The sequence below is a fragment of the Parasteatoda tepidariorum genome, chromosome 6, assembly GCF_982258835.1.
Source record: "Parasteatoda tepidariorum strain Cologne lab strain chromosome 6, Ptep-v5.0, whole genome shotgun sequence".
Lineage (NCBI taxonomy): Eukaryota > Metazoa > Arthropoda > Arachnida > Araneae > Theridiidae > Parasteatoda > Parasteatoda tepidariorum.
This window is the reverse complement of record NC_141760.1, coordinates 55,833,704-55,847,914: the sequence shown is the minus strand read 5'-3', so window position 1 is coordinate 55,847,914 and position 14,211 is coordinate 55,833,704. Positions and strand designations below refer to the sequence as shown.

The 14,211-nt window shown below is 29.6% G+C and overlaps 1 protein-coding gene across 4 annotated transcripts in view; it reads right to left on the bottom strand.

Annotated features, from left to right (window-relative positions):
- LOC107452791 (serine/threonine-protein kinase mig-15) overlaps window positions 1–9,939 on the bottom strand; it is a 100,229-nt gene extending 90,290 nt beyond the window's left edge. For 2 of the 4 annotated variants that reach the window (XM_087165889.1, XM_087165892.1), the window contains exons 1-2: window positions 9,606–9,931; window positions 5,762–5,827 (exon numbers count right to left, since the gene is read on the bottom strand). In XM_087165889.1, the coding sequence (XP_087022015.1) occupies window positions 5,762–5,827; window positions 9,606–9,668 (129 nt within the window). In that variant the 5' untranslated portion in view covers window positions 9,669–9,931. Of the gene's footprint in view, window positions 1–5,761; window positions 5,828–9,605 lie in introns of all 4 variants that reach the window. The other 2 variants (XM_087165890.1, XM_087165891.1) reach the window with 2 other exon arrangements.
- Window positions 9,940–14,211: the final 4,272 nt, after the last annotated feature.

The following is a 14,211-nucleotide window of genomic DNA, read 5'->3' as shown; positions in this document are numbered from 1 at the left end:
ATTCACATCTGACAGGGGATTCTGAATTGACGCGGGCATTATAAAGACAAGCTGCACAAACAGGACTCACAGTAAAAATAACAAATGACCTCGAGAGAAAAGCGAAACATTCAGGATTATAGTTCGGGCAGACATCGGACTCGCAGAAACTTGCTGCTATTAAAGAATTATCTTTACGAAAACGCCTCATATATCCTATGTTGTTCTCATTAATAATTAAACCCATAAATTTTGCCCCATTGTCAATAGCTTTAAAAGCATCAATTAAATAGCTTAAATCTGAAATTAAAAAACTAATTTCAAATTATTTTGCATTATCTTAACAAGATTTAAGTACAATATTTTCGAACTAAAAAACATTTGAAATTTTGCACGCTTTCATTTTTTCTTCCCTTCTTTCTTTCAAGTGATCAGTGCAAAGCCCATGGAGACCAAACCTCTACAATTTTGAAACCCATGGCAAAAAAGTGACCATCATTGCGCACCGTTGGCTTATACTTTTCATGCAAGTTTGCAAGATACTTGTGGGTGGGCTTCATCCCGCCACCGATAATGAAACTCCCGTAATTCACAATTTCAGACCTAGGTCTTTTTTAGTGTATAAATTCATCATTGAGCACCGTTGGCTTATACTTTTCATGCAAGTTTGCAAGATACTTGTGGGAGGGCTTCATCCCGCCACCGATAATGAAACTCCCGTAATTCACAATTTCAGACCTAGGTCTTTTTTAGTGTATAAATTCATCATTGAGCACCGTTGGCTTATACTTTTCATGCAAGTTTGCAAGATACTTGTGGGAGGGCTTCATCCCGCCACCGATAATGAAACTCCCGTAATTCACAATTTCAGACCTAGGTCTTTTTTAGTGTATAAATTCATCATTGAGCACCGTTGGCTTATACTTTTCATGCAAGTTTGCAAGATACTTGTGGGAGGGCTTCATCCCGCCACCGATAATGAAACTCCCGTAATTCACAATTTCAGACCTAGGTCTTTTTTAGTGTATAAATTCATCATTGAGCACCGTTGGCTTATACTTTTCATGCAAGTTTGCAAGATACTTGTGGGAGGGCTTCATCCCGCCACCGATAATGAAACTCCCGTAATTCACAATTTCAGACCTAGGTCTTTTTTAGTGTATAAATTCATCATTGAGCACCGTTGGCTTATACTTTTCATGCAAGTTTGCAAGATACTTGTGGGAGGGCTTCATCCCGCCACCGATAATGAAACTCCCGTAATTCACAATTTCAGACCTAGGTCTTTTTTAGTGTATAAATTACTAACTATTTTTAATTAACAAAAAAAAATATGAATTACGTTTGTTTTAAATTTTTTTGGGAAGAAAAAAAAGTTTTTAAAAAGAAAAAAGAAAATTTAATTGTTGACAGCTTCACATTCACATCAGATTTTTTATTGCAGTGAGTTAGAAAAACAATTTTAATTACTAATGTGCTACTAATGTGGATTTCTTCCCCATTAATTTTTAGCTACAAAGTGAAGAGAAGCACATTAACCATTGTGAGGCAGCAGGTTGTGCACACCTAATGTTAAATAACAAAAACCAAAAGACACCTCAAGGTATGAAATTCATAACTTATTATGTTAGCATTGTAAAAGGATTACAAATAATTGTTTGTAGAAGCGCATATGACAAGAGAAGAAAGCATTAAACCTAACAACAACAAAAATGAAGAGAAAAAAATATCAATAAATAAATATATATCACGTTTTGCCAAGGCTAAAAATAATTGATGCGATGCTGTTTATTTTCCTGGAACTGCACCTGTTGCAATGAATTCTTTCCAATCTATCGAATTATTAAGATTAATAATATTGTTATATAATTTTTTTTTAATACTTTTCTTTCTAAGCGTAAATAGAACAAATTAAAAAGCAACGCTAGAATTAAATTAACTTTGTCAGAGATTCAGAAAGAAAAAAATTTAAAACTCGTGTTGGGATATAAGGTTTATTGAAGAATATTTCTTTTCAGTATAACAAGAGAGTTACAGAAGTTAGTATTTTTTTTACCCATAGGAAAACAATATTTCTCAACTTATTGGGAAATTTTTTGCTTGTTAATGTGTCGTGGTGATGAGCATTAAAACTTATCAACAACAAAAAAGTTTAACTACACAATCCTGCATCTGAACTTCCAGTTGTTCCAAAATAAAAAGGAAATGCGGATAGAGATCGCAAAATGTATAGTCTGTTTTTTTATAAATGTTTTAAAATCCACAGTAAATCGCCAAATATTTAGTACTGTTAACTAACTGTCTCCCTTTTTTCTTAAATCCTTTATTGCAAGTATTATTAACATTATTTACATCACAGTCGGAGAGAAAGTGACATATCTAAGTTGATCATTTCAGTATTCAGGGGAAGTTGCGATATAAAAAATACCATTTAGAAAAAAGTAGTAAGGAATTAGGGCTTAGTCGATAATTTCTGATGTAACAAAAATTTTAATTCAGAACTCCAAACAAAATATAGCTACTTTTACTATGCATTAATATACTTTAGTTAACATCAATATGTATTTCACCGAAATAAATTTAAAAAACGAAAAGACGAATTAACTTTTTTGCAATTTTTAAAAAAAATTATTAAAATTTTTGAAAATTTAAGTTTTGTGCGTTTCAAATTTCAGAAACTCTTCATAAAAGAGTAGCAAATATATAATTTAAAATTATACCCTTACTTCCATTTAAGACATTCAAACTAAGGCTTATCTTCCTAGGCGAAAGAATTTCCATAAACGCCCTTAAGAGGCCCCTACCCTCGCCATCTTGGATTTTAGGTAAAAAATTTAATGTGTGTTTGTTCTCTCAATATTTTTTTTATTTAACGTCTGATGATATAGTTTACTTAGACAGCACAATACTTTTTTTTAAAAAAAAGTAAAAAATTAAGAGATCGCCTAAGTAGATACGATACGGTGAAATAGCGCTTGATAATTTTTAGAACTATGAAATTTTACTCGAAACTTAAAATCCATAATACGTTAAGTGGTTTTGAGTAAATAATTTAAAACATGGTTCTCAATTTTTAGATTTTTTTTTAAATCTTATTTTATTACAGTTTAAACTAATGAAAACCAATTTTTTAAAGGACGTTTAAAATTCCTTGTTAAGGTTAATGGCATAAAAACAAAAAATCAATAATCTAAAAACTGGCAACTGTAAACTATTTAACTATCAAAAAACAGTTAATTATAAAATTGTATTTTATAATCATAAATTTTGTCAGAAAAAACTAATAGAGGATTTAAAATACTGCACGCTTTACACCTCAAATTATGACTGGGTGGCGGTCTTACGTTTTAAATGTATCGAAAGATACAACCAAATAGAGTAAATACCAATTATCAGTTTATTTGAGAAAATTAAATAAAGAGGATTAAAAGCATATTTAGAAGTCCCCCAGCTTCCGTCTCAACCTTAATGACAGTTGAATTCGGTCAAGAGAGGAAGGGCCTCTTAAATAATGATCAACGTTTTCCCTTTCACTAAACAAAATTGAATTTATTTAAAAAACTAAACCAATTTAAATTATGCTGAAACTAACTCAATGTACTGCCTAAAACTCATAAAATGTATTAAAAAAGTATATTTTAAAAACATTCTGCAGACTACAATAATTTCATAATTTTCCATCAGTTTGACATGCAGGACTTAACGTAATTCTGTACAATATAAATATAAAATTCTACACTGGAGAACATTTTGAAGGTAATAAAAATAAAAAACAAAAAGAAAACATATCCAAACAATGCAGAAAAAGAAAAAGGGGAAACGCCGTCTAGTGAGTCATCACACAGCAGGGGGAGCCAGATCATTGCTGCCTTTTTTTTTCCTATTCGTTGTTTTAAATAACGAGCTTAAGTACTCTTTTCCGGATATTATTTACTTCGAAGCAAGCAACACAGTAACAAATAAAATCGTTTGAATTTTTAACATTGTTCCAAAATAGCGTAAACGTAGAATTTATTAGAAGTTGGGGCAAAATTATGTTAAAATAAATGGGATTTAACAAATAAGGAGTTATTAATAACGACGCCTTATTAACAAATTATTATGTACAACCAAACGAATATTAATAGCTCGCTGTATTGCAGGTGTAAAAGAAACCACAAACAGATAAAGGTCATACTGATAAAACCTTAATAGCTGAGGAAATCTGTCTTTTCTCAGTGACAAGCATTTCTTTTGAATTACCACTATATTGGTATTTAAATTGTACGCATTCTTTATCGCTCACATATCAATAAGAATTTATTTACAAATAGGATATAAATTGTACCCTTCTTTTATCCCTATTATAATAATCAGAAATTAATTACCAACAACGCTATATCTTTATCACTTGTTTATCAATGTGAATTTATTTACTAATATACAATTTGTACCCTCCAAATGTGTTAAATTCTTCAGATACAGATAGTGCTAATCTATTTTCTGAACAAATAAAGCAAAGGATATATATTGAATTTCTACTTTGGGGCAAGTTTACTCTGTTTGGCGAACAAGTGTGGTCATAAAATAACTCCAGCCACAATTTCTAATTTAAATATTTAATTAAAAATAAAATGCAGTGCTTTCAGTATTTTTATAGCAAAGTTTTTAACTATTTTATTAGGAACGATAACTATCTCAACAGACTACTATCATACATAAACCATAATTCTTAAGCTCACTCTTTCAAAGCCCAATTGTAAAATGCTTTTGAAATCCATTTTGAAGAAAAATAATTTTGTTTGCATTGTAAACACTGATATTTACAGAAAAAAATTGAATTTCAAAACTAATTATTTTATTTTTGTGCACAATAGTTAGGTTTCTTAATTTTACTCTACCAGCACCACTTTCTTATGCAACCATTTTCATAAATAGAAGTCATATGTGATTTAGTGCAATAAAAAAATTCTTGTCCCTTAGAAAGTCAATAAAATGAACCCTGCATCACTCTTAAGTACCTTTAACTATGTGTGCTAAGACAGAAATGCTCATTTTTTGGTTTCCAAAAATTGCAATAAAATGTCTAAAATTTTAAATTAACATCTGTAGCTCATAATTAAAAAAAAAGTTTCTTCCATTCCCTGCAGTTGGGTAGGACGAAACTTATTTCTTCCATGGTAGTTTGTTCCATAGTTATTTACTACTTAGAAATAAACTTTCTATCCTTGCAATAAAGGAAGCATAACTTTCAAAATATGGTTATGATAAAAAAATATTTGGTTTTAAAGTTTGTACAAGTTATTCCTTGGCGTTAGTCTTTTACAAATGCCAATATATGTTACAGACTGACTGTAAAAGTTACTTACAGTTTATTTGCTTACTTTTTGCCTTACCTAAAAAATTGTAGCAAAACTAATCTAAAATTTGATCAGTCACAAGCCTATCGTGGAAAAATTATTAATTGAAAAAAACTTCAAGAAACCATAAAAAAAAAATTTTAGGATGAAAAGTTAAATTATAACTAAATTTTATGATGAAACACTGCAACTATAAGACAGAGCAACATTGTTTTTCTAAGAAAACAATCACAGGAATAGAAAATTTTTGCTTGTAGAGCTTTGTAAAATGAAAGAAATTCATTCCTTTGTCTAATAGAACTGTCTTCCTCTACAGAGCAGAAAATACAAGATGAATATGCTTATCATAGCTTACACAATCAAGCTTTGATCTAAGAAAGCAATAGATAGAAATTTTAAAATTTTATAGGAAAAGTACTGCAAAACAAAACTGAAATGCATACCTTATATACTTGACCGTAAGTCCCATTTCCTACGACTTCGATAAGCTCAAATATTCCAGCAGGGTCCTAAAAAAAGATAAAAGGCAAAAATGATACATATAATATCTAATCTTTATAATTAAAAGAAAATTATACTTTGATGATAAAATATTAAAATATAAGCATCAAATCAATTGAAATAAATAAGACAAAATTACTAGCAGTAGATTAAATTGGAACATTGTATCACAGTAATGTTTGGAAAAGAAACTGTATTTTCAGAAAATAGCATCTCACACTGTGTCCTATACCTTAAGCTAACTTATAAATAGAGCACTTTTCTTCATAATTCTATCAAAATGATTTCCATATTCATTTATATACTTAATTTTATTATAACATGGTGAATCATGGAAAATATTTTCACAAATTGCTCCTTTGATAATATAAATTAATACCCAGTAAAAATTTTAGCTCTAAATAGCTTTAGCCAACTATTAATCCATCTCCTTCAGATTTGGACAAAATTTAAACTTAATCCTCATTATCACGTCTGGTTCTCCACATCCTAGCGGTGCAACCACAGATACACCCTTCAACTTTAAGAACTTATTCTATACTTTGTTGTAAGTTAAAAAACAATAATAATAAATTAAATTATTATTTCAAAACAGTTATGGTTTACAGAAAAATACATGCAAGTTAATGAGAAGTGGACATATGTTTAAATTACCAACTGTTGTAATTACATCATTGATATATAGAAGTGCATATAATTGAGATATAATTCTTGAAATATGGATAATTATAAAGGAAATTAAAAATTATTCGAAGGACTGTTTTTAATCTGAACTTTGATAACCTAATGGCTCGTATAATCCTAAGTGACAAAGTGAACTGATATTCCTTATTCATATAACAGTTAAAATTTAATCATGTTAAATCACAATTTTTCAATAATTTAATTAATTTAAAATAGAAGTTTTAAGAATAATATAAAATTAAGGCAATTTAAGTAAGCAGTTATCACAATTTTAGTGATTCCATCAATCCAAATTCAGTTGCATAAAGGACTTAAGATTAAGAAATTATTCAAACTTAATCAAAATGAGACATTTTTACACCTAATTAATCCATAGTACTATTTCCAGATAGGAAATTTATAAATCACATCTTATAAAAAACACAGAGACATATATTATAGTCACAGTCACAGAAACACCTTATTGCCTACAAAAAACACTCTTTTGAATAATCTGAAAATGTTTATTATTTTACATTACCCTAAACCTTTCATTTTAAATTATTTCTATATATTTTTAAATTATTACAATACTCATCTAGTAGATAATCATAGAAATTATTTTTAAGGTAAGTTTATTTTTGACTTAATAGGTATCTTAGTTAAATGCAATTTAGTGGTTACAAGATTTACTGTCAGTTTTTAAACAAAGCACATTTTTCTTACTTCAAACTTCAGACTACTCAAACTTGTTTACATCCCATTTGAATTTAAATTAATGAAACAACTCTAACAATATTAAAAATGCTTTTTAAATTTAGATTTATTAGAAAATTTCATTTAATTGTATATTAATTCACTATGACATATGTCATCTTTAAATTCTTCAGTTCAAATAAAAACAAAGGTACTAAGCGACAACCTTTAAATATTTTTGGAATGGAAGATGGTTTCAAAAGTAATAGGCAACAAATAGTCAAGGAGTATATGACATTTTGAACAGTAATTGTATTCTTGTATTACAATATGTTGTTACAGAATACAGAATTTTTCTCAAAAAAAAAAAAAAAAAAAAGGTCAAAGTTACTAATAGCAAATTACAAAATTTTACAATAAAATGAAAAAATACTGGCTTTTTAGCTTAATTTTTCACTCATACAGAATAGTTCTTAAGAAATAGCTTGAAAAAATTCTTAAAGAGGTCTAAAAAAAAAAAATTTTTTTTCTACTTTTAATCTTTTTTTAAAATTCAAATCGTCTTTCTCGTATTTTTAAATAATAATAACCATAACATTGTTGAACTACCTCTTCTCATTTTCCTAAGACTTAAAATCTTGCTCCAATAACTAAATAATGTAACTAAGATAAAAACCAGATAACTCATAAAAAAATCAATTATAAGTGCAACTGTACAAATGTTGTGTGTAAGATAAAAACAATACTTTAATAACTTTTCATTTATAGTGAATGAATCATCATGAACTATGACAGATCATAGGACTAGGTTTGAATATAATAATTTGCGTAAAACATATTTTAATTACAAAATCATTCATATTTTTTTTTACAAAATCATGCATATTTTTTTGTACAAAATCATGCACATATTTTTGTACAAAATCATGCTTATTTTTTTGTACAAAATCATGCACATTTTTTTGTTCTCTAACTAATTCGGATTCTTTAAACCTCAAAATATGGGGAGAATCTGCAATCTATAAGATATATTATATGCTGTAATCTATTAAATATTTAAGGTAAGACAGTGGTAAATAGTTTAGCCTCTTAATGTTAATTTTTTATTTTTCTAGCTAAATAGTGAAAAGGAAAAAAAATCATATATTTTACTTTCAGTTTCTCAAGAATTATTTTCAAATTAATTACAAATTCAGGGCATCATTTAAAATTTCAGAGAAAAATTATATATTTATCTTAAGGATTCAAGATTTTTAAAAATTAAAATGAATATATAGAATAACTATCAAAATTTAATTTTAATGCAGAATTATCTTTGTATAAAAAAAGTTTTATACTTGTGTGCAAAAGTTTAAAAGTTATTTGAATATCATGAAAAGTTCAAGAAACATGGTGAAATACATAGTAAAATTAGTAAAAGTGAAATTAACCTTAACTTTCAATTGCTCCCTTGCCTATACTATTTGGACAATATTTTTCAGATTGATACTATCTCCCACATTACAAGTGTCAAAATTCCTAATATCCAAATAAAGCATGTTTATTCTAAGAAAACTTTTTTCGGTTTGATTTCATAACTAAATAAATTGTCAGCAAACACTGTAACTTATTAAAGTTAGTCCCTCCTATCACTAAAATTGCCTTTTAGCACTACTTGAAAATCAAAGCATTAGATCAAAAGTTAAGTTGTTCTGCTCCTTATATTGCACTCTGTACATTATTAATACATTAAAATATAAAGCATAACTCATATAATTCGCAAAATCTCAAATTATTATGAGAAAATCACTCACTTTCAAATACACAACAAAGAGTTTGTACATTAATAAAAGCCTCAATTGATAAAGCATTAAATTGGTATTTATTATTTATTAATTTCCATTTTTATGAACTTTAAGAAAATGTCTAAAATAATTCATATTTAATTAATAGTTAAAACTAAATATTAATATTTAGGCAGAAATTAAAATCTAGTAAACAAGTTTATAACTCAATCTAAGTAACAAAAATAAGTGCATAATAAGACATCATAATAAAATTAAAATATTATTAATATATTATTTTTATTAGTAAAAAGATATTTTTAAAAAAAAGTCAAAATAAGAAACGCATATTAAGCAAACAGTCAATAACATTTATCATTCACGAGAAAATATTCAAATATAGATATTAATTAGTTATACAATTACAAGATACAATTAACGACGAAAATTGTATAAGCCAATTAATATGCAAATACATAACACAACTTGTCAGCAGCCAAGACATTAAGCAGCAAAATTGTGTATGTAACAATGGGCTAGAGATAACAGCATTGTTTGGAAAATGTAAAAAAGACAAAGGAGGCATTTAATCAAATCATATATAACAATACCAGTTTCTTTACTCTTATACTTCACATTTAAATACAAAACATTTAATATTTACCTTTAAACTATTCAAATCGATGTCGTACAAACTACAGTTGACACTTGGCTGGGTAAGCGCCATGATGTCTGTTATCCTCGTTCCACGTAAGGAAACGCGTCACAATTTAAACAAAACCATATATTTAATTATCCCAAACTAAATTAATAAACTTTATTTTTAACTTAGTCACATATCCAAGGTTTAGAAGTTTACACAAACCGGCAGATACTTGAGTAATCCATATCAACTTGGACCGATCGTAACCCAACCCAATACTTCTCTACATCATATCACAATCACATCCCATGAATCACTTATCATAACACGCAGCTTGTTCACTTTTCATTTCTTCACAGCAAAAGTTAGCAGACGAGAATCGGAAAGTTGAGAGCTATGACGTCATCCTCCTTCGACTTCATTTTGTCCTTAATATTTGAGGACAACTGGTTGGATAAAGTATATGCGCTATTTGCAAATAGAAGAAATTTTGAAGCAGATTTTCAAATCTGTATTTGTCTGCTTATTTCAAGAAAGATCTTTTTTGGCAAAATCATCATCTATACATGAGTGTGCATTGCGAATTTTGCTAGATCATGGAAGTGCAGGAGCATTCAATATCATGGAAGTGATTTGGCGCGCCATTTTTGCTGCCTGATATTCACATGATCACACATAATTCGGGATCACAGCACTTGAATACGCCATCTGAAGAGAAGACCCGTTCCATGGCTTGCTCCATCCATTTCCTCCTCTTCTCAGTTGTAAAGTAATGCTCTACAAAATGTTCCTCCTATTTAATATTTTTTGTATATAATTGTCACGAATATTTTGTAAAACTTCCATGATTTTTTATACCAATGTCTAATGTAGTTTTCAATTCCATATAATTTCCTAACTTAAGTTTTTAATCTAATTGAAAATCAAGGCAGAAATTTACGTACTTCCTTCTCCGTAGGTCATCGGGCTACCGAAGCGGGGGTGCCAACCCCTCTCCAGAGAATCAAAATTGTGATGGCATGTCTTCGGATTATTCTCAGGGATGTTTGCGTTGCCAATAACCCATTGTGCAGCTCTAGTGCGACACGTTAAATAAACTAAAACTGCAATTTCCTCCTCTTATGACTCTCCTCACGTTGTCGATGAAACCAAGCGAAGTATTCCCATAAATAGATCCCCTCTGGGCCAGGGTCTTCCTCTTGAGAACTCTCCAGGCATATCTTCTTCAAGCAATTGCCCCCAATTTTTTAAAGTTAACAACCCTTTGAAGTCAATGTCTTGCTCCATCCCGGATCACAAAAATAATTCTTTAGTCATGAAACAAAATCTGTTTTAGAAAGCATCCGAATAACATGATTACTCTAGTTAAGTAAAATTGGTTTGAAAAATACGACAATATTTGGTATTAAGTTAAATTATTTTAATGACAGAAAATACATTTTATATAATTGGGAAAATTGAAACACCTTCACACTCATTAAAATACAGCCCTTTAGATCCTGCGATAATTGTGCCAGGCGTAATTTCTGGTTTCTTTTCTGAAATCCGTGTTTCCGCGGTATGGACCTATATAAAAAAGTTTTTGTCTTTCTTGAGATTTATAAAGTTTTCTTAGACCATAGAAAGCTTTATTTACCACATTTAGGTGTTCTTTTAATTTCTGATATGTATAAATGATATTATCTCATTGTTCACTACAAATTCAAGTCCAAGGTAAGTTAATGATGACACAGTTTTAAACTTGCAACTATTGGAGATCGAAGAGGGCTACAACTGGCGCAGAGCGGAACTTTCTACCAATGACAACACCTTGCCTGTTTTCACCCTGACCATGTGGATAATCATGGAAGTACAGTAACTTCTATCTTGATTTTCAAATATATTAGGAAGTAAGTTAAAAAATTAAGCTAGAAGGAAAACTAGTTTTAACTAAGCTAGAAATTACATAACTTTAAACTGAGTTGAAACTGAAACCTGCATTAAACATAGTTCTAAAAGAAAGGGATCTTGATATTTTGCAAAATATTTTTAACAATTAAATTGTTGTTGTAGTTCATTTACGTCGCACTAGAGCTGTACAATGTGCTATTGGCGACGGTCTGGGAAGCCTCCCTGAGGATGATCCGAAGACATGCCACCACAATTTTGATCCTCTGCAGAGGGGATGGCACCCCTGCTTTGGTAACCCAACGACCTGCATGAAAAGTCGAGCACTGACAATTAAAAAAAAAATTTAAATAGAAAAAATATTATGGAATGGGAAAATATCATAGTACATTCCCATACTACTAAGAAGAGCAGGAGATCAAAGGAGGGATCACATGGTGGTACCGGTCTTTTCCGTAAATGGCGCATTCAACCGTTGTGATCGCGGATCATCTGGTTAGTGACATTTTGCATTTTGGGTTTCTGACATATATTCTGCCTTTTCATTAATAATGAAAGTGGCAAATTTTGCTGCATTGTCAATAGCTTTAAAAGCATCTATTAAATAGCTCGAAGCTCTAGTACTAATACAATCAGAGAGGGGCATTTTGTACAAAAGTAATTTAGTAGATAATTCCACTGGACGACTCTTTAAAAATTCTTTTATATGATTACTGTTTTGCTGGTTGGAATCAATCATTTTCGAAATCAGATGGAAAAAAAACAATAATTGTGAAATCTCAAAACTCCAACCTGCAAGATTTGTAACTGCATTTGCTGCATTTAATAAATAAGCGTATGACGTATTTCGATGCATTTAATGAATAAGCGTATGGCGTAAGCGTATTTCATGATAAAAATTTGATAATGTAAAATATTTAAATTTCTTTTTCAATGAAGAACTGCATTCTCATAAAATTTGAAATAATAAATCCGTATAAGGCTACTATCTACTATGCTGAACCATGTTGTTGATAATTACTGAACTGTCACCATGAATTATGGCACAATTGTAACATTATTACTTATAAGAACGAGAAAAAAAAACGCTGGGTCAAAAATTTAAATAAACTATTTTTAAATCCCATTCGTATTCCTAGAAAATGGGATGCTATGCAGACACAATCAGGAATATCAGGACAGTCAAACATTAGGACAAAATATTTTTCATCAGGAAAAGCAGGACAACTAATAATTAAGGGCAGATTAGAACATTCTTTGAATGCAGAATATAAATACCCGGTAGAATGAAAATTCAAAATCAGTAAGCTGACTGTTAAAGTCAAATCATTAGCAACATCAGCCAAGATAAGGATAAAAAGAAAACAAAATTGTATGGGGAAAAAACCTTAAGGTTACTGAAAGATAAAAACTATATGGCTTGCCTCATCTTTGCACAATTTGTAGGGTCATGCATGATTATATGCAATTAGAAGCTCGCTATTAAAAATAAAAGCACCACAGACACAAATTATTTTATTTCAATGTTGCTATGGTAAAATCAACGTAATAAAAGATTGTAATTAAATCTTTAAAAAGTTACTGTTTGTTATTACCCAGATTATCCTTAATTTTCTTGGTAAAGATGGCTGCTTATCCGATATAAAAAAGCATGGCAGGAAAAAGAGAAAAGAAAATGTTTTATTTTTCCCCCTGTAATTATACTCACACTATTTAATTTAATTATTATCTTCTTTCGCTTTAAAATAATTCGTTGTATTGGTGCGACTTTAGGTGACGTTTCTCAGCTCCCGGTTAACATCTCGTCTTTGAAAAGTGGCATAAACCATAAACCCGAAATATACTACAGTAAATAATTTAATGTTCATTGGGTGGGTCCGGTACTATTTGATCCACGGACTAGAACCAGTTCACGGCCCGGGGGTTGGAGATTCTCTAAACAACACTGCTCTTAACAATTTCAGGTAAAATCTGCTGATTCGTCAAATTCAACTATGATAAAGTTGATTTTGTATTGAAGTGGAAAAGGATAAAATTGTAGTTCTAAACTAAGTTAATTATCTAGAGCTCAAAAATTAATTCACCTTGAGATCAGACTGTTAAGGAAAATAATAAAATTAAATCTGCCACAAAAATTGCTGTTATTATTCCTTAATTATCTGGAATATTATCTTACACTCACTAATTCACAATATGCTAGGTTGTATGCTTTACCTATAGTTCATAAATACTGGAATTCTTTTAAGACCCATTGTTCTCAATAGTAGTACCGCTTCACCAAGAATCAATAAAAATAACGATATTCTCTTTTCAAGTAAAATCTTAATTCACTACTTTCCTATTTATGGTGACCTTATTTGCCATAAAATGCGATAACAAGAATTCTATGAAGAAATTCTATTCTATTCAAGAAATTGATGAACTGGTACCCGCACTTATTTACAGCCAGTGGGGGAGCCGGAAACAATGTTAGGGTAGGATTTTAAAATTGATGGTTTTAATTTCCATAAAATTTCAAAGCACCGAAGACAATTTAAGATTAAAAACTTTTAAACAATAAACTACTTTTAACCATAATTTTTGAAACTATACATTACTAAGAAGTGGGGGGACTAGTCCAGACAACATTTTCGAATTTGCTATAAAAATTAATAATGAGAATCATTTTGAACACATCTTGTATTTTTAAAAGTTGAAATTTTATCCTCATTTTGAATTAATTATGCATAACTGACTCAAC